This window comes from Cebus imitator, unplaced genomic scaffold (genome assembly GCF_001604975.1).
Source record: "Cebus imitator isolate Cc_AM_T3 unplaced genomic scaffold, Cebus_imitator-1.0 Scaffold261, whole genome shotgun sequence".
In the NCBI taxonomy this organism is placed as follows: domain Eukaryota; kingdom Metazoa; phylum Chordata; class Mammalia; order Primates; family Cebidae; genus Cebus; species Cebus imitator.
Window position 1 is genome coordinate 1,729,457 of NW_016107576.1, and position 21,868 is coordinate 1,751,324.

The window sequence follows — 21,868 nt, forward strand, 5'->3', positions numbered from 1 at the left end:
AAAAAAAAAAAAAAAAAAAAAAAAAAGTTAAGCTTTTTAGGTACTTCTGAATGATGGTTTTCTAAAAGATTATTATGAAATAGTCCAGATGCAACAAAAGGATAGGAATAATATAACAAACCCTGCATACCAACTCTCCAACTTAAGTGAGAAAACATTACAAGGAGCTCTATAGGGTGGTATGCCCTCCTTTCCCTGGAGGGATAATGGTGATGAGTTTGGTGTTTATTATTTTGAATCATGGTCTTTTTTTAGGAAATCTGGTGTGTAACTAAAAACGGTTCACCAGTCAAGAGTTCTTTCTAAACTTAGGTGTTCCTGGTTTCTAATGAATGTGAGGTCACAATAATGCACATTACAGAAGCTCAAATCCCTGCCTGTTCTCTCCCTGCCAACCCTGCTTGTTACTCCTCCAGCAGAGAGAATGTGAAAAACCCTGTGGTAGGCACACCCACTGCATTTAGAAGGAGCACAGTTTTGTATTTACCTTAAGGGCCTTCTGTGCAGATTCACTAGACCCAATTGCGATCAGGTTAGGCCCAGCCATGCTGCAGAAACTCTTCAAATGCAAGCCATCTGCTACCGGCACTGTGGAGACTGCATAGTCCTTTGTAGACAACAGAAAAACAAGCAGTTTAGTATTGTAGAGTAATTCTAAAACTGATTAAAAACCTCCCTGAAGGCTGCCAGGGACCTTGCATATTTGGAAGAAAACCGGGACCCACAGGTTTGGATATTGCTAGTTAAATGAAGACTGCTTTTAAGAAGAAAGCAGAGTCACCAGATGTGTGACTGCTGCAACATCTTTGCTGGCTGTTTGATCTATGGAGTGGGCTACTCTGGGAGGGTGTGTTTGAATATGCTGTATAAACAGTGGCTCAGCTGTAGACTCACATCCTCATGGGGAACGGGGCATCATGAGGATTATATTCCTTTCTATGCAATGTAGAGAGCCAATCTATTAATAATCAGTAAAGGGACCTTAAGTGGATGTATGTGCAACACCTAGCACAACTTCCAGCACACAGAAGGCACTCAAGCACAGGTGATCCCTGATTCCAATCTAAAAAAAAATCTGTATTTCATAACAGAGTCAATTGAGCGAGTCTTCAGGGCTCAAGCAATCCTCTTGCCTTGGCCTCCCAAAGTGCTGGGATTTCAGGCTTAAGCCATCATACCCAGCCTTCCAGATTTTTTTTTAAAAGTTGTTGTTCCAGAACATCAGCCAGATGGTTGTATAATTATACACTGGGAGAAGACAGAAGATGCCCATGCTAACTTTGTTGTTCTTGTGGTAGCCCAAAGAAGCTGAATTACTGAGAAATTAAAATTTAATAGCTTCTAAAACTTCTAGTAAATGTACAAATATTAGGAATTATTGTACAAAGCCAGTGAAGTGTAAACACCATTACTCATGACATTGATTCAGTGGGTCTATAACTATTTATTAAGTAATTACTTTGTGCCAGGCATGAACTACCTTTTACCTACCTTAAAAGTATCAGCCAAGATTTCAGCACCTCGTTGATTTGTCCTTTTGGAAAGGCCCACAAAAAATTCTCTGCCTATAATAGATGTCATGGAACATAGTGAGCGGGTGGCACCAGTGACTGCGCATCATTTCTTTTATCTATAAATAATGACCTTGAAGTATCACACAGTTCTGTCTTACCACAGAGGACAGCTTCACTAAAGAGACTACAAAAAAATGATTTTAAACTACTGAGAAAAAACTTTTTCAAATTCACAAGGGCAGAAAGTAGGATGGTGGTTTCCAGGAGCCGTGGGGATGGGAAATGGGTAGTTATTGTTTAATGGATAGGAAGTTTCAGTTTGGGAAGATTAAAAAGTTCTGGAGATGCCTGGTGGTGATGGTTGCCTAACAATGTGAAAGTTCTTGCCTCTAAACTGTACACTTAAAAATGGTTAAAATGGTAAATTTTATGTTATGTATATTTTACCACAATAAAGAATGAAATTGTTATTTAGGCAATAATTTTACCACAATAAAGAATGAAATTGTTATTTAGGCAATAATACAGTTAAATACACTGGTAATCTCTGATCAGAAATTAAATAACAGCAATGACAATTTACAGGTCAGCAGGACTTCAAATAACATCATTTTGTTCAACTTTGATGAGGAAAAAGAAAAACTGATTCTGGGCTGGGGCCATGGTCTGCAAGGAGTTTCTGTGTTCTCTTTAGATCTGCATGGGTTTCCTTCCACAACCCAGAGCTGTGCACAGCAGGTAAATTTTCATGTTTATAGGGTCCTAGTCTGAGCAAGTGTGGATGTGTGTGTGCCATGATGGGACAGTGTCCTGTCCAGGGTTGGTTGCCTTGCACCCTGAGCTTCCAGGATAGCCTCCAGCCACCCTTGATGACCCTGAACTGGAAGAAGTGGGTTAGAAAATGAATGGATACACTGGGTGCACTGGCTCACGCCTGTAATCCAAACACTTTGGGAGGCTGAGGCAGGCAGATCACCTGAGGAGACCAGCCTGACCAACATGGAGAAACCTTGTCTCTACTAAAAATACAAAATTAGCTGGGCATGGTAACACATGCCTGTAATCTCAGTTACTCAGAGGCTGAGACATGAGAATTGAAATATCCAATAATCATGTAATGTACACTAATAAACGATGTTGTCGGAAAGCACTCAGCGAGCCTACCATATTTGTGATTGTTTTGAGCTGTGTGGTGGGAGGAAGGGCTCCTTACAGTTTTAGCTTTGCAAACATTTATTCCCTGATTTAACCCACCACCACTACAATTGCTGTCACTTACTGATTGACCAAAAATTGGGCAATTATCTTTTTATTAATTAAAAAAAATGTGTGTATGGCTGACATTTATTTCAATGTTTAATATTATAAGTGTTTTGGGTCTTGACTCAGAAACTGGGTGATATTTCTGTGACTATAAATATTCCAGAGGAACTTAACTCTTGTTTATATTAGCCCGTGGTAAAAATGGTTTTGTTATATGTCACTCTGCTTAAAGTCAGTTCCCACAAACCTATCAACATGGGTAAGTGAGAATTTACGATACTACCTTTTTTTTTTTTTTTTCACTAAAAGAATAATACTAGACATTGTTGATGAATTCAGATTCTTTTCTTATAATGATCATGTGAGGCCTGAAGAAACAATCTGGGGAGAGTGAGTGTAGTGCTGACCAGCCTTCAGGTCTGACCTCTAAGAGCCCCGTCTTTTAAACTATACATCCATATATTTGAAATCAAAACATCAAAAGATACCTATGTACAAAGTACAAAATTTCTGCTGGATGAAACTTACTTCTTCTTTGACTTTTCTGAATTCTGTAGTTTTTCTACCCAGAAGGTAGAACTCTAGATAAAAATGGCCTCTTGGTTATAGGCAAACAATTATAATAGTATGGGGGTTAGGCAATACATAAATGTGGGAATTTTCATCTTCCCTTCATTTTTTGAAATTCCATATAATACGTGGAAAAGATATTCAAAGAGAAATCAGTATCTTTTGCCTCAGAGTATTACAATAAAGTATAGGAAGAGTAGCCATGTGGAAGGAATTGCTTGATAGATTTAAAAATATTATAACTTTCATCTTATAACATTTGTCTTAGAAAAGGGGCAAATTACATAGGTCAGGTGATGTTATGACAATATCCAAGGGCTTATGTTGTTGGCAGACACAGGAATCTTTTGTGGCACATTGACAGTTTTTGGGTAATGATAAGATTGTGTTGTCCCTTAAGAAAACTTACTACATAAAGATCAAAATTTAACTCAGGGAGAGGTATTTTACTTGATAAAACTATTATGTACTTTATTAAATAGCTACAATGAAAAAAAATCAGCTTTCTTTAATTCTTTCAAGATAAAAATAGATTTATAAATTAGATTTATAAATTTTAACAAAAACATAAGACTCTGAGGCAAAAAATACTGATTTCTCTCTGAATATGTTTTCCCACATTTTATGTGGAATTCTTTTCCAAGAAACAAAGGGAAGATGAGAGTCTCCACATTTACATATATAACAAATTTATAGGGTGGCATGCATACCATTTCCATTTTAAAAGACTAAGGTGTTCAAAGTGTGATGTGGCTGATTAAAAAAAAGAAAAAAAAGGCTAAGCCATGATGGGAAAGTACAAAGAGAAGAATGCAGCTTATCTCTTTAAAGTAGGTTTGATTTCTGTCTCTGGCAGCATATTGGATGAGATCTTCCAAATAACCTTTCTGATGGAAACAACTAAAATACTGAAATGGACATCTTGTATCTTTTGTGTCATTTTCTTCTATGCCAATTCACATTTTTGTTTTTTCTCTTCCTGTCTCAGTCATTTATAGGAGAAACCAGGCCATTTTTCCTACTGACTATCCTATATTCTTGCTTTGACTGACTGCTTCCTCTTATAACTTAGCATTTAAATTTTTCCTCTATCCTTTTTATTTTCAGTAAGCAGACAGTTTCCTGTAGATGGTTAATTAGATGCTCATTCATATATTTTTTAATAGGACTTCAGAGATGGGGCTATACTTGTACTGCATCATATCATGAGGCACATTACTGACTGACACAATTTCAGTGATACTAGAATTATCAGTGGGTTCAAGTGGCATCAGCCTGATTCCCTCATTATAAAGTTTCCTGTCAAGCTTTCATATAAGTTTTAATATCATAGGTTGATCATTGCACGGATCCATTATTTTATTAGGCACCTGCATTTACTAGCTGGAACCCTAAAAAGAAATCTCCTCAATCAAGTATAGTCTACTTGAAATAAAATTCATAAAAGGAAAGAAAAGCTAAATGCTTTAGTCTTTCTTGTACATATAAATTATTATAGTTAGTTATGAGTTATTGGTGGTTATTGTAAGTTGCTGGAACACTAAGATTTTTTAAAAAAACATTAAATCACAGTGGAAATAAAACATTTAAAAAAACGAAATAACAAAAATATCCATATTAAAATAAGGATTCATTACATAACCTTAAAAGCTTACATTAGAGAAGATGAAAGCCTCAAAATTAATGAGATAAAATTCCAACTTGAGATGTAGAAATAAGAACAGAATGAAAAAGAAATGTGAAGAAAAGAAACATTCAAGAAAAAGAGTTCAACAAAGCCAATAGTTGGTCCTTTGAAAAGATTAATAAACTTGGCAAACCTCTGGCAAAGAAAGAAAGCAAGCATATATTAACATTACCAATGAAAAGAAAATATAGCTATAATTGCTGTGAAGCTTCAATAGGTATTAGGAAATATAAGTAACTTTATACCAAACATTTTAAAAACTTAAAATAGATAAAATCTTAGAAAATGAAACTCATCAAAACTGATTCAGGAAAGTCTAAATTGTCACAATCATTAAATCAACTAAATAAGTTTAAAATTTCTCCACAGAGAAAGCACAAGAGCCTGTTTCCAAAGTTTAAGGAATACATAATTCAAATAGCATTGATTTCAGAGAACAGAAAAAGAGGAAATATTCCCTAGTATGTTCTATGAGGCTAACATAACTCTTTTACCAAAACCAGACAAGGATAACAAGAAATAAAAATTATAGGCCACAAAAATATGAAATGTTATCAAACTAAATTCAACACTGTGTTAAAAAGAGAATAAGTCATGATCAAGTTTAATTTCATGCCAGGGTTGCAAGACTGGTCAAATACCAGAAAATGAATTATGAAACAAATTACAACAACAGATTAAAGAAGAAAATCATATAATCGTTTCTTAAAAAAGAGTTTACCCTATCACCTGAAATTCATTTCCAGGTGTTTACTTGTGAGAAACTCTTGCATATGCTCCCAGGAGACACACACAAGAATGTATATAGAAGCGCTGAAGATAATTGACAAAAACTGGAAAACATCCAAAAACACATCAACAGTAAAATTAATACATACATACATGATGGTGTATTCTTATCACAGAACTGCACAACGTTGAAAATGAACTATAGCGACACATCAACTGAGTTCAAAAGTAGAAAAATCACGCAAGAGTTCATATAATGTGACTAATAAAGGTTTCTTGTAGCTTTATAAAACTACAAGACAAAACTAAAACAGCATACAGTTTAGGAATACATACATGGAGGCAAAACTTAAAGTACAACAAAGCAATAACGAACACAAAATTCAAGACAGTGGTTGGTTACTTGAGGCTGGGGGAGGGGCAGGTTGTGACTAGGGGGACCCACAGGGAATTCTATGGTCCTGGCAATGTTCCATTTCTTAAGTCAGGAGGTGGACACCCAGGTGTTCATTTTATTATTGATCTTTAAACTATACATAAATATTTTACGACTTTTTAAATGTACTCTATATTTCACAAAAATAAATAAAAGTATAGGTAAGTTGCTAAGACAAATGGGATTGAAACAAATTTTGTCAGTAGCTGCTTGTCTGACTCACAGATTTCTCAGCAGGAATAGGATTTGGAAAGAAGCTTTCCTTCTGTCCATTTCCTGATAAATTATGAATGAGACTTTGAATTACAGAGGAAAGAGGGCACAGAGCACATAGAAAGTGTTACAGACCTTATTTCTTATCTAACTCTTTGTAATCCAAAAATTGAGAGGTAATGGTTATACAGCATTAGGAAGGTAATTAATGTCATTTGAATTGTACACTTAATATTGGTTAAAATGGCAAATTTTATGGTATGTATGTTTAACCACAATAAAATAAAATAGATGAAGAAAAGTGAGAAGTAGAAAATAGAAGGCAGGACCACATATTAGGTGTGAATGAGGTGCCAAGGAGGTAAAGATATCCCAACATCATCTCAGCTTTGAACAAAGTAACTACTAACACATTAAGTATTGACTATAACAAATAAGAAAGTCTACAGGTAGTATCAAAGGGAAGCCTAAATGCTTAGTACCTAATTAGAAGATAGGTCAAAACTACGAGGCTTGAGATGCCAGGGAAAGACCTTTCACCAAAAGAAGAGATTCCTAGGGTAAGTTGCACTTTCACACTAAGGAGATTTTTAGGGGGTCTTTTCAGCTCAGCTGCTTAAATAACTAAATGGCTGTGAACGTAGCTTGGTTAAGCCATATTTCAAATGTTACCAGTACCTGCTTACAATAAGTTATTCATTGCATGGCTATGTTCTGATAAAAAATTTATATTGTAAGGAAGTGTGATTTATACATCTAACTTTTCACAAAAGCCTATTTTGTTAGAGAAACAGGCTGTTGTTCTGTACTGTCAAAAAGAATGAAAGTGCCATCAATGGGAGACACAAAGAATTTTCTAAGGGGAACTTACTAGGCAGATTCAAAGAATGCCTGAGTCTGCTTGGGCACACCCAGAGCTAAGAATGCAGCGTGGGCCTTCTTGACTTCTTGTTCTGTATTCTTAGGGCTGAATGGGCATGCAAACCAAACCCCAGAGATGGCCACTGCATGTGACAGTGGCAGCACAGGTGCAGTGCACAACTCCAGGGTAGTCTACTCAGGCAATTCCTAACAAGAATGGCGCCCTCAGAGCTGGCAACACGGTGGCCCCACCCATAGTTACAGTATGTGACACTTAGCAAAGAACTACTTAAATGTCACAGGAAAACACCATTCCTTCTTCAGCAACATTAATTATGTCCAAAGGTAAGTAATGTAAAACATTATTTTGATATTAAAACAAAAATGGCTATATCTTGGCTATACGTATATATGAGATTCAATATAAAATTCACATCAGCTAAAATATTAGACTTCCAAAAAGCTTCATGCTTTCAGCGGGCACCTGGGGTTACATTCCCAAGTCCCTGAGGACCAGCCTTTTCTGTCAGGGCTACGTTGGTGAAACAGGTTATTTATTCTCTGACATGTCAGGGAAAATAAACTCTGACTATCAATTAAAATTACTGTTAATTACCTTGCTCATTAGTATAACCAGAATGAATCTGGGGACCCATATTTTACACATGATTTTATACAACACTAAAAAGGTTAAATGCCAAAATTACTGTTTCTTTAGTAGCCACATTATATTGTAAAAACTGATTCTAGTTAGATCAATAATATTAGCTGTTCATATTTTGTTGAGTTCTGCTATTATTCATCTGTCATTAAGCCAAGTCAATTTGCATAAAATTATTTAAATCCATCTTGCCATCTGGGATGAAAATTATGTGTAAATGACACTAATCTTGAATTAAGAATCCTTTAAATACAAACCACATATACAGTAACACAATGGAAAACCATGCAACTTATAAATTCATGTTGTAGAAGAATATAGAAGAAGCAAGATACCTAGTGATGATGTGCATACCAATAATGCTCTTGTAAAAATATGCAAATATATCCATACAAAGTACTAAAAGGACATATATCCAAATACTGAAGTGATTATATTTGAATAGAAGGTCATTTCTTTCTTACTGTCTTTTTCTGTATTTTCCAATTTCCCTCCATTTGGCATTTATTACTTTGGTAATTAAAAATACTATAATAGGCTGGTGACAGTGGTTGACGCCTGTAATCTCAGTACTTTGGGAGGCTGAGGTATCACTTGAGGTCAGGAGTTTGAGACCAGCCCCGCCAACATGGTGAAACCCCATCTCTACTGAAATACAAAAATTAGCACGCACCTGTAATCCCAACTACTCGGGAGGCTGAGGCAGGAGAATCGCTTGAACCCAGGCAGAGGTTGCAGTAAGCCAAGATCGCGCCACTGCACTCCAGCCTAGGTGACAGAACGAGACTCTGTCTCAAAAACAACAACAACACACACACAAACACACTAATAAAACAAGTAAATACAAGCCAAGTATTACAAATATTTCTGGATAGAAAAAATAAATACAACTGTACCTGTGAATAAAACATCTCCACCATCTAAGGTTGCATTTTCATCTTTCATCTCTACTATATTGAGCTGAAGTTTTTCCAATGCTTCTTTCATCATGTCAACCTGTTGAAAATAAAATGATTGAGATTAATATACTTCAATTTCCTCACAAAAAAAAACCCATCCAAAACATGGGAACACTAAATCATGCTCTCATGTGCACAATCCACACACATATACCAACCTTGTGAATATATACTTAGTGTACGACTAGTCATGATCATTTGTAAGAGAAATTATGTGTAGAAATTGCTCATTTTGTTCCCTTCTAATGTAAGATTGAGTCAATATAGTCTCATTTTTCTGTAGAAAGGCTGACTAGTTAAGACTCTGTTGGAGTACAACTGGTTAATGCACTATTGGAGGCTGACTAGGTAGGATGCTGTTGCAGTCTGCCAGTTAGCACACTATTGGAGGCTGACTAGGTAGGATACTGTTGCATTCTGCCAGTTAGCACACTACTGGAGGCTCACTAGATAGGGCACATGAATTTAGGAAGGTGAGAAACAAAGCACCCAATCCTCGTACCCTTGTCAAGAAATCCAAGATTCAATTTTATATCTTATCTCAGTCTTTAGTCAGAACTACACAAACACAGAATAATACATGGAAGGAATATCAATAACTAGTAACTTGAAATTTCAATCCATAGGACAATCATTGTTTTCTATTCAAATATTTTCTAAAATGTCAGAACATGTGGGCTGGGTGCAGTGGCTCATGCCTGTAATCCCAACACTTTGGGAGGTGGAGGCAGGTGGATCACAGGGTCAGGAGTTCAAGACCAGTCTGGCCAACATAGTGAAACCCTGTCTCTAATAAAAATACAAAAAATTAGCCAGGCGTGGTACCAGGTGCCTGTAATCCCAGCTACTCAAGAGGCTGAAGCAGGAGATTCGCTTGAACCTGGGAGGTGGAGGCTGCAGTGAGAAGAGATCGTGCCATTGCACTCCAGCCTGGGCGACACTGTGAGAATCCCTCTCAAAAAAAAAAAGAACATCCACTGCTTCTCTGTAAATCTAAACTGTGTTACTTAAGTTTATATTCAAACAGTTAATATGATTACTCATCTTTTAAAACCTAGTTCCTTAGAGGTGATTAACAAGTTCAACAATTACAATCAAACCAATGAATATTTGAAAATGAATTTCAGGAATTTCTATGATTTCAGGGTGTGTCTAAAGCACAGAAATATTCTGGATTGAATTAAGGAACACTTCTATTGAGGCTTACTTTAAGAAATAAATGTGAAGCATAACAAATTGAAGGTCACAATTTAAGTCCTTCCGGCAGCCCAACAAACAATTTAAATATTTTCAATGGCCTGCAAAACCTTTAAGATAGTAAAGACATACATTGAGAGGACTTTAATAGGAGCTAAAGGAACAAGAAATCACATCACACTGGGCAAAGGAGGTAATTCTGCCAAAATGCAGCATGCCAAGTACACAGAGTGAATTGTCAATGAAGAGTTTAAGAGACATAAATAGAGCAGAGTTACTTCTAAAGTAATAAAAATATGGAAATACTCTGACAACAAGCCTGACATTCATGCAGTCAAAAAACATTTAAAGAGGATACAAAATAAAATAAATATCTCATCCTTGTCCTGGAACTCATGTAAAAATTCCACAAACCAGAGTGACTCAGAACAATAAAAAATATTTCCATGAACAAAATGGTCTTAATGTTGTAGTAAATACATTCAGTGACCTCTTTTAATAGCAGAATAGGTTTTCCTATGTAATAGGAAGTGGAATTGTTGCTACAGCATAAAATAAGGAGCAAACACATTTACCATGACTTGTTGGGCTACTGTGAACTCAGGAAAACACAACTGTTTCCTTTTGACATCTCTGCCTCTTCGTCCATGAAAAATTCACTGAGTTTAGGGAAGACATTATGAGAACAGAGCTACAGTTACTTATTGTTTCTATTCTAATGCTACTGTTGCATTAATGTCGCCCAGGCTGGCGTGCAATGGCACGATCTCTTCTCACTGCAGCCTCCACCTCCCAGGTTCAAGCGAATCTCCTGCTTCAGCCTCTTGAGTAGCTGGGATTACAGGCACCTGGTACCACGCCTGGCTAATTTTTTGTATTTTTATTAGAGACAGGGTTTCACTATGTTGGCCAGACTGGTCTTGAACTCCTGACCCTGTGATCCACCTGCCTCCACCTCCCAAAGTGTTGGGATTACAGGCATGAGCCACTGCACCCAGCCCGCATGTTCTGACATTTTAGAAAATATTTGAATAGAAAACAATGATTGTCCTATGGATTGAAATTTCAAGTTACTAGTTATTGATATTCCTTCCATGTATTATTCTGTGTTTGTGTAGTTCTGACTAAAGACGAACTGAGCATTTCTATTCTAATGCTACTGCTTCTATTATTACTAACATTTCAAAGATTACTAGGAATTGAGCAATAACATACATTTTGAAAAGTTTGTATGTAACTTTGCAACATCTCAGGAACTGTATTCAATTCTTTTTTTTTTTTTTTTTTTTTTTTGAGACGGAGTTTCGCCCTTGTTACCCAGGCTGGAGTGCAATGGCGTGATCTCGGCTCACCGCAACCTCCGCCTCCTGGGTTCAAGCAATTCTCCTGCCTCAGCCTCCTGAGTAGCTGGGATTACAGGCACGCGCCACCATGCCCAGCTAATTTTTTGTATTTTTAGTAGAGACGGGGTTTCACCATGTTGACCAGGATGGTGTTGATCTCTTGACCTGGTGATCCACCCCCCTCGGCCTCCCAAAGTGCTGGGATTACAGGCTTGAGCCACCGCGCCCGGCTGTATTCAATTCTTAAAGGAGAATAGGAGTAGGGAGTTTTTAACCAGTTTTAGAAACAACTCTTTAAAAGTCCTATGTTTTTGAAAATTAAAGTTTTAGAGGATAAAATGTTTGTGGCTTTTTTTTTCTTTAAGTTAAAACAGCTGCACTGACATTAAAAAACTAGTTTTTGTGCTGGGGCAGTACTTAAAAAAAAAATTCTGTCACGTCTATATGAACAGTCATCAGGATAGGTCCCTACCACACATGTTGATGATGCTGCATTACTTTCAGAGTTAAGCACATGGACAAGTTTTTTAAAAATTATAAACATCAAGTTAACAGTTTTGAGAACTGCAGGGCCATATGGCATCAAATCGGCAACGATAACCCCTGGAAGATTTCTGGAGAAGAAACGAGAGGCTGAACTCGGCAGGCTGTCCATTGGCAACCACATACTCTTGGCACTGAGGTTCCAGTGAAGCAGACAAACTCCATGGCAAACAGGCCTGACACATGGGTCCATAGTAAGCCAGCTATTTAGGCAGTTAGAACACTAAATATAACTATAGAAGTGGGAATTTTTGCAGGAAAAGATCCAAACCATAAGCCTTCAAGAAACTGCCCATTCTGTGGTTAGATGGCCACAGTTAATGTTGACTTAATTAACTTTCAAGAGGAAAAAAAAAATGGCCAAATAACACACCCACCTTTGACTGAGACACTAACCCTGCAGTGTGGAACTTAGCATTACTCAGAGAAACCATCAGGACAAACAGTATTAATTCCAATGGCTGAGCTGAATGGGTCATTTTAGCCCACAAAATTAGAAATAAATAGGGAAAATTAGAAAAACAACCTTACTTAATTTAAGCCTTAGAGTATAAAGTATATAGAGTAATTTTCATTCTTTACTCGAAAGATTTACAAGACCTTTCTTCTCTCCTTTTCCATGCTACACTTTGATTTCATTTTAAAACAATGTTATACTCGCATTTTTTGCCCCATTTTTCTCCTCCCATTATTTCTCACAGCATAGATTTCTTCTCTGGTCACAGCTGCTTCAGACCACCTCTGTTGCTTCCAGTTCTGCTATTTATTAGTCTATGTCCTTAGGTTGTTTAATTCTCTGAGCCTCAGTTTTCTCATCTTTAAAGTGGGTTTTCATTACAGTATCAACTTCTTAGGCTCTTTCTGATAATTAAGTATGTGTAAGTCAACAGTATTTGCTGAAAAAATATTATACATGACTTTTTTAATGAATAACAGCATGTGTATACACAGTGACAGATACTTGTACTATAAAATTGGTGCACAAGAAAAACTGTTGTGTTTCTCATATGTGGACATCTTTCTTGTGTTTTATCACTCCATGAGAGATCCTATCTGCTTTCCTGTGAATTAAAATCATAGATTTTCTTTTTTTTTTTTTTTTTTTTTTGAAAAGCTAGTATACAGTTAGAGCACACACATTGAGGATACATTTCAATTTAAATAATCCATATCTGATTTCCTTCCAGTACCTGAAAGCTGTCAAGACATGTGGAGTAAATCTCCTTTATAACCTATACTTTGAAGTAGCCCTATGAAAGTACTACGTAAGGTGGGAAGTGGACCTGTCTGGTAAGACGTTCCATAGGACTATAAGCATCAGCTAAAGTGATATGGAATGATCATAGTCACTGAGAATATTACCATTCTAAAGGACCCAATCAGTCTGAAGAATTCTCTCTCTTTCTCAATGCCTGGTCTCCTTCATTACCTTTCCCTGTTCTATGCTCTTCTTACCTTCTTTTATGGCTCTCATTTCCATCCTATCATGTTTTCATCATAATCCTGTCTTCTCTTTTCACTCCTTTTAAGACTTTCATGGTGAGTGGTAAGAACCAGGAATTAAAGTCTTTATCACTTATTAGTAACGTGATTTGGGATAAATTCACTTATCTGAGTCTCAGTTTCTTCATCTGCAAATGGGAATAGTGCTTTCTCGCTAACAGGTATTATGTAACACATAAGATAACACATGTATAACACCTAAGCTATCTTTTGAAAATAAAAGATTAAAAATAGAATTTTCAGTATTAAATAAAACATCTTTTAAGTCCAGTTTTCCTTTTGTTCTTGCAAAATCTCCCTCAAACCTAAAAATACTAAAAAAAAAAAAAAAAAAAAAAAAAAAAAAAAAAAAAAAAAAAAAAAAAAAAAAAGCCCAAACTTTCCCTAATATAAAGCAAAACAAAAATAAAACCTCATATAGTTTTACTAGAAAGCTATATTCATAATAACTTATTATAGCACTTTTAGTTTAATACTCTTTCTTTTGGGGCAATATTTTACAGTTGACCCTTTCCAAAACTAACTTTTGCTTTATATTTTCAACAATGCCCCTTTCGAATGTTTCACGTCTTCATTCTAAATTTTGTGAATGTGCTTGTGAGACCTGGTGAACGGTTCTGAGCTGTGGCTCCTTAAAGACTATGCACCAATCTGTTAGCCAAGCTGCTTTCCTTTAGCTGCTTCTGCTGCCAGATACTATGAAATAAATGTGGCCCTCAAAGTTAGCCTGTCTGTGGTTGACATGTCTCAGTCACCCACAGTTCTGCCAAGTGCTAGAAGCTGAGCTATCACCATTATGTTTTCAATGCCCAGCTAAATTTTCCTAGTTTTTCTGTAACTTATCACATTAAAAGAGCTTTAAAATTATAGGATCGTCCTATCCTTACACTCGTCTAGCTCCAGACAGCTGAACACCAACAACCTAGCTTTGTTGTTGGTGAGAAGGTTTTATTTCCCAACTTTTTGCTCATTTTATTTTGCTTTTTAATGTTGAGTGTGACATGTAGATAATGCCAAGGAAGCTGCTCAAGATGCTATCATGTGTCTCACACATCAAGGCACAGATGGCTTGAACTTGTTGATGCATCAAAGTCACTATATTGTCCCAGGTCATATTAGAAAGGCCACATTTTAATTCTTTATGCCACTTTAATCTTCTTTGTTAATCAGCATATCTTTGGTCACTGTGGCCACTTGCTAGTACACTTGGCTGATTTTACGACATTGCTTAATGTTATACTTTCACATATATTTTGTCAAGTGAATAACATGTTCAACAAACATTTGGTAGATGTCTACTGGTTTTTTTTTAAATCAGGCTGGAATTTTTAATTTTAAGCCACAGCTCTTGCCCCTGTGAAATTAATCTAGTGGGACAGATATAACTTCTGAATATATAGTGACAATAAAATGGGCTATTTGTTGTGATACTCACAATAACTCCAAAAAGTACAAAAGGTAGATATTAGAATACCCGTTTTATATATGAGTAAACTGAGGCTAAGGGAGGTTGACTGACTTGTCGAGTCAAGCATCCAGAGCCCATCCTCATTTTCACTCCACTCTGTGACTATGATTCTGCTGAGGTCTCATCATAGAGTGCAGCCCACATCAGAACTGGAGTTCATGCCTTCTGCCTTCCAATTCTGTACATTTAAGTCCACTGGGTATTATAGGTGGACTTACAAGGTGACTTTGTATTCCATGATCTCTTCATATCAGAGATAAATGAAATTTCTGTATATTAGGGCCTTAGGACTAAGTTATAGGGTGATTAAGAACACTAAGTAATATGAACAGAATATATGAACCACACCAAACTGTTTCACCAAGGAAAGCCTGCATATTCATTACTATTCTTTGATTTGGAGATGCTTTAGGTTTGTTCAGTGGTCCATTCCTAAATTTTTCTATATGTGTTGATTATTTTCTTTTTCTTTTTTGAGACAGTTTCACTCTTTCTTTTTGCCGAGAATGGCACCATCTTGGCTCACTGCAACCATCTTGGCTCACTGCAATGGCACCATCTTGGCTCACTGCAACCATCTTGGCTCACTGCAATGGCACCATCTTGGCTCACTGCAACCTCTGCCTCCCAGGTTCAAATGACTGTCCTGCTTCAGCCTCCTGGGTAACTGTGATTACAGATTCATGCCACCATGCCTGGCTAATTTTGCATTTTTAGTAGAGACAGGGTTTCACCATGTTGGCCACGCTGGTCTCGAACTCCTGACCTTAGATGTTCTGCCCACCTCAGCCTCCCAAAGTGCTGGGATTACAAGCATGAGCCATCATGCCCAGCTGTATGTGTTGATTACTATAACTAGCCAAAACTACCAACAAAAAAGGATCGAACAGAGGTTTAATATACTCAATGATTTGGTCTTAAAAATTTCTAAATAAAAATATGTTGGGGGCTGGGCGCGGTGGCTCACGCCTGTAATCCCAGCACTTTGGGAGGCCGAGGCGGGTGGATCACAAGGTCAAGAGATCGAGACCATCCTGGTCAACATGGTGAAACCCCGTCTCTACTAAAAATACAAAAAATTAGCTGGGCATGGTGGCACGTGCCTGTAATCCCAGCTACTCAGGAGGCTGAGGCAGGAGAATTGCCTGAACCCAGGAGGCGGAGGTTGCAGTGAGCCGAGATCGCGCCATTGCACTCCAGCCTGGGTAACAAGAGCGAAACTCCGTCTCAAAAAAAATATATATATATATATATATATATATATATATATATATATATATACACACACATATATATATATATATGTTGGAATCCTCTTCTATATTCTAATTTTAGGACAAAGTTCTCAGGAGGAATTTAGTTAGCAATGATAACAGCAAACATTTGTATAGTCTTCCTATGTGCCAGGCACTCTACTATGAACTCATGTAACCTTTATTAACTTTTACAACCTGATGAAGTAAGTACAAGAATTATTTGTTTTACAGATGAGGAAACTGAGGCAGAGTAGGTAATCTGACTAAGGCCTCATAGTGAGTAAGCAAAGAGCTGAGATTTCAACTTAGCTTTGCTCTGAAGTTTGTGTTATTCTTTCCTACACAATATTGTCACTAGCAAAAATAATTTAGGTATCTACAATAAAATCGAATGACTGTGAGGAGCTACAATCCTCTCCAAAACATTATGTTCACTATTATTTATCTGTTGAACAAAAATGTGGACTCAGACATTCTGGAGCAATTGAAGGCTACCAATTGGAGCAGTCTGAACTTGCATTTAGTTTTTAAAAGTCTAAATTTTGCGTTTCTAAGCATACACAAACTAAGGCTAATAAATTTTAGGAGTACTACTTTCTCATCAGAGTATGAGAAGGAGTTATTTGTGTAAAAATCTTCAGATAGTCAACAGTGTATTTTAAATAGTGAGGTAACCAAAGCATATGGATATGCAGACACACTCCAAACCAAGACATTATACACACTCCAAACAAATGCAATGAATTTAGAAAGAGGAGAAGGATTTCTACCACACTAGGAAGTATGGTAGGTAGAATTCTAAAATGGTGACCACGATTGCTGCCCCCCGATGTACATGTCCTGTATAAATCTCTCCGCCTTGGAGTGTGGGTAGGATCTGTAAATATGATGATATCATTTCTGTAATTGGTTACTTTACATGGCAAAAGTAAAGAAATTTTGCAGATGTAATTAAAGTATCTACTCAGTTGACATGAGTTAATCAAAGAGAGATTACCCTGGGTGGCCTTGATCTAAAGGGAACTCTTAAAAGTGGGTTTAAAGGTTAGAGACAAGGAAGTCAGAGAGATGTTCTGATCCTCTGTTTTGAGAAAGCAAACAGCCATGTTATGAATTGCCTGGAGAGGGCCTACAGGGTGGCCCCTGGGAACTGAGAGCAATTCTTGGCTGATAGCTGGTAAAAATAACTAACCAACCAACCAACCAACCAAACAAACAAACAAATGGGAGCCTTAGTCCTACAACCACAAGGAATGGAATTCTGCCAATAATCTGAATGAGCTTGGAAGGTGACCAAAACTCCAGATGAGAACACAGCCCAGCTGACACCTTGACTATAGCTTTGCATAACTCCGAGCAAAGAATACCGTTATACTGTGCCCAAACCTCTGGCCTAGAGAAATGGTGAGATAACAAACAGGTGTTCTTTTAAGTTGCATTTTTAGGTAATTTATTACACAGCAGTAGAAACCCAGATCTTATCTCATTTGCTAAATACTGAATGTCTGTTGTGAGAGGCCCCTGCCATATCTACATGGTGCCCTGGAGTGACAGCAATTAAACATTCACACAGTCATATACAGCTATACATTATGATAAAGGACATGGAAGAACACTACCGTGTGCCCTGAGAAATAAGAGGGGTGCATAATTCAAATAGATGGGGGTCAAAGAAGAACTCTTTGAGGAAGTGACATTTAAGGTAAAAAAAAAAATAAAAATGTTTATAGTAGTTATATATTCCTGCTGGTGGGTCATCTGAAATTCCTTAGAAACAAAAGGGATTTCTGGATATCCTTAGATTATAAACAGCTAATCTTACTTAGTCTCTGAAAAATTAATGAAGGGCTTACTGTATTAGAAAAATGGTCAACAGAACTGGAACTTATTTAATCATGAAAATCTTTAAAAGTTATCAAAGTCAAATATTAACCCTATGATTATTCAGAAAACTCATGTGTTAAAGTTTTATAACCACTTAGCTCATTTTCCCTCTTATTGAACTTTTGTTATAATAACTTTTATGTGAATAAGATCTCTTGAAACATTTCCCACAGACAATTACATATCCATTTCCTTTTTTTCCCATTGATTCTTGGATTTCCAAACGTATGGATTTATTTCTAGTAAAAACTGCTAAAAATTAACCAGGATATTTAGCATTTTGATTTCCATATTTGTAAACTGATGGGGCAAAGCTTAAAAATGAGGTCATTTCCAGCTCTAGACTTCTTAAGAGTTGCAGACTCAGAAAAAATTTTGGCATTCATAAATGTGACTCTAACTGTAATCCTGTTTCCCTCCCATAGAATTTACTGAAAATACCCCAGATGGTTACTCATGAGTAAAGTATTGTAGTGTTTAACCAAATCCATCCAGAAGCAAGAGACTGGATATATGGAAGCAGACAAGATAGAGGCTATCCAAAAGTGAATTAAAAAGAACTCCAGAAGGATGGGAGTCCTTAGAGGCAAACAGAAGGATTCCACTGCAGTAGGAAATGAAGTATGTGAGTGTCAACTCAACACTAGTATTTCATTTTTTGGAGTAACAGTTTCTCCAAGGCTGCTAATTATTTGCCAGTAGTGAGAATCTACAACACTTTTCCTGCAAGAGATATGTCAAGCTCTGCTTAGTTGCCAACCTATGTGTATTTTCTTATTTATATTCACATGCAGTATAGATTTCATCAACTTTGGGTTCGTTCCCTAAGTTGGACTGAGCTGTTAAATCCAACCCTAGAGCCCTGCAGTTCTTGATATATGAGATTTTTCATTTCCCTAACCAATTTGAGTTGAGTTTTCCATTAGCTGCACCCAAAAATAACTCATTTTTTCCCATAATTGATCTTAACCTGAGAAAGGAGGGATCTAACAAGCTCCTGATGCTCTGAGACACAGGGTCAAGTCATTCTTTTTGCTTTGTCCTACTTCTGATTATATACCTTTGTGCTGATTTGGTTCTTTCCCTGGAGTCCTGTTCTAGTAAAACATCCCAGTCCCTTACTATGAGTAGGGTCCTGCTCTATGCTCTGAGGGTTTGAGTCCTGCTCCCACAACCCAGAACTGTAGATGTGGGTAATCCTTATTATCTTTATCTCCTTAACACACAATCAGTATCAACAAGGTCTGAGGAATTAACCTTTTAACCACTCATAACACTTACCATCATTAATGATAAGTAAAATTTATTAAGCTCTAAGTGCCAAGCATTGTGCTAAGTGGTTTTGCATAGATTATGTCACGTAATTATCACCATATTCCTTAAGGTACCTCCCAGTCTAAATCAGCCATGACAGTTCTCTCTTATGCCAGGGTCTGGTGCAAGTGACATGTTGGCCAATGAGGGGAAGTCTGTTGAGAAGTTCCTGGAGCCACAGAAAGAAACATAATTTCTCTTCTTCCCTTGGACATTGTTCTGTATAGATGTCCAGGAACTGGTGAGAACACATCCATCACCAAGCACAGCCAGCAGAGGAAGAAACAGTTTGAGTCTTTGATGACATTTTGTGCTGCTAAATCTAATCCTACAGCCCTGGAGTTCGTAACATATGAGATCTTTCATTTTCTTAACCAGTTTGAGTTTTTGGTTAGCTGCAGGTAAAAGTAACTCATTTATGTATACAACAAAATTGACAAGTAGTATCCAAAGAGTCACTAATAACAGACCACTTTAGTAAACTCATTAAATTCTGATATAGAAACAACTATTAATGGAGGATTTTTCTTCTTTTTCTAGGAATGCACCATGCCATTTATAACCACTTACAACACTAAGACCATCCTGCCTATAGAAGACAGATTGTCAAGCTAAAAGTATCTCAGGATTATGTTAGCTTATAAAGCACAACTGTTGCAGCTCTGTATATATGAGCTGGAATTAATGCTTTAACACTCTCATCTCTGAACCAGTGCTCAGATCTGAAGGGCATTTAGCATCTAGGAAGGTTAGAGAGAAATGTGGAAGGCAAACCCACAGAGCCAGGAGTAATAAAAAGCACTCTGGACGACACAGGGAACGATCCTTCTCATTATCTGGGGAGGATACATTGAGAAAGTTACAGATGTTCAAAGGTCCCTCCATAAAGATGTCACTGCAAGACAGTTTCCCAGAAGAAGGCTGGAAGTGACATTTAGCTTTCTAAATGAAAAGCAAGGCTGGAGCTCTGCTGGTCTTGTCAGCTCTCTTGATATATAATGTACTAATTCAAGTGGTCCAATTCCTTGTTGATAATGACACAATACATATATTGAGTACTTAAAAGCCACTGACATTATGTCTGCAGGGGGCAAATAAAAATATGATTTATCACCAAATACCAAATGAAAATAAGTGTCAGCTGCCAAGAGACCTGCAAAATGTAGTAGGTTAAAAACCAGGGAACTGACAAGTTTATAAAATTTTAAAGTAATTTTCCTCAATGTTGAGAAGCATAAAAATTTGCTGTATATACCATCCAAAATAAGCACCAGAAATAGTACTTGAAGGGTCCATAATTTTCTGTGAATTCAGAGAAGTCACATGCTGCCAGACACAAACAGATTAACGTAGGGGAAATATTTTGTATGTTCAGTATACAATTAATACATTGTAGGCATTAAGCTGCCCTAAAAGCCTTCCAGCACATCCCTTCTCCCAGCCCAAATGTAGGTCCTGGCTGGGTTAGAGATTTCTTCTGTGTGCCTCCATAGTAGCTCCCAGGGGATTCTTTTTTTTTTTTNTTTTTTTCTGAGACAGGGTCTCACTCTGTCCTCCAGGCTGGAGTGCAGTGGTGCCTTCAGGGCTCACTGTAGCCTCGACCTCCCTGGCTCAAAAAATCCTCCCACCTCAGCCTCCTGAGTAGCTGGACTACAATGTGTGCCACCACACTGGCTAATTTTTTTTTGGTAGAGATGGGGGTCTCCTTATGCTGCCCAGGCTGGGGGCATTCTATTAACAAGTTCTGGCACCTAAGTGACTCCCTGTATATGTTTACTGAATGAATTTTTTGTCAGAATTTCTGGAAGTGTTATAAACAAATATAAGGCAAAAATACCCACCTTGTCTAGACAAGGCATAGCCAAGGCAAGAGCCATACAACTTGCGTGATCTCTTTTAGTCAACTCTTACAACATTTCAAGGGTGAGCAGATTCAACCTGCAGGTGAGAAAACTATCATTGGCCTATTTGTCACAATAATCACTAACTGCCACTCATCTCCAATAATTCCATTCATTTGCTTAGCCATTCAACAAACATTTCTTCAGCATTTTCAATACACTTGCAACTATTCTACATTCTGAGAATACATCAGCAAAGAGAGAAGAGCCGTGTATATATTCTGGCGGGGATGTGGAGAGATAGGCAATAAATAAACATTAAAAATATTAGTGGTAAGTGTTATGCAGTTATTTAATTCAGCAGACATGATATAAAATGGCCAGGTTAGTTACTGTAGTTTGGAAGGTCAGGAACAGCCTTTCTGAAAGTGTGACGTTTGTGTTGATATCTGAGTGACCAAAAGAAATAACTCTGTTACCCATAGGGAGAATGTTCCAACAAGTGCCAGTGCAAAGGCCCTAAGGTAGGAACAAGCTTAACTTGTTCATGGAACAGGAAGACAGCTAGCACAGTGCTAAAAATAATTAGGGCAAGTATTATGCGCTAAATTGTGTCTCCTCAAGAT

General features: G+C 37.1%; 1 protein-coding gene across 4 annotated transcripts in view; it reads right to left on the reverse strand.

Annotated features, from left to right (window-relative positions):
* The window catches only part of DDAH1 (dimethylarginine dimethylaminohydrolase 1), a 164,872-nt gene that overhangs the window by 41,040 nt on the left and 101,964 nt on the right, over positions 1-21,868 (reverse strand). For all 4 annotated transcript variants that reach the window (XM_017499844.1, XM_037728288.1, XM_037728287.1 and 1 more), the window contains exons 2-4: positions 8,831-8,930; positions 1,492-1,565; positions 488-607 (exon numbers count right to left, since the gene is read on the reverse strand). In XM_017499844.1, the coding sequence (XP_017355333.1) occupies positions 488-607; positions 1,492-1,565; positions 8,831-8,930 (294 nt within the window). The remainder of the gene's footprint in view (positions 1-487; positions 608-1,491; positions 1,566-8,830; positions 8,931-21,868) is intronic.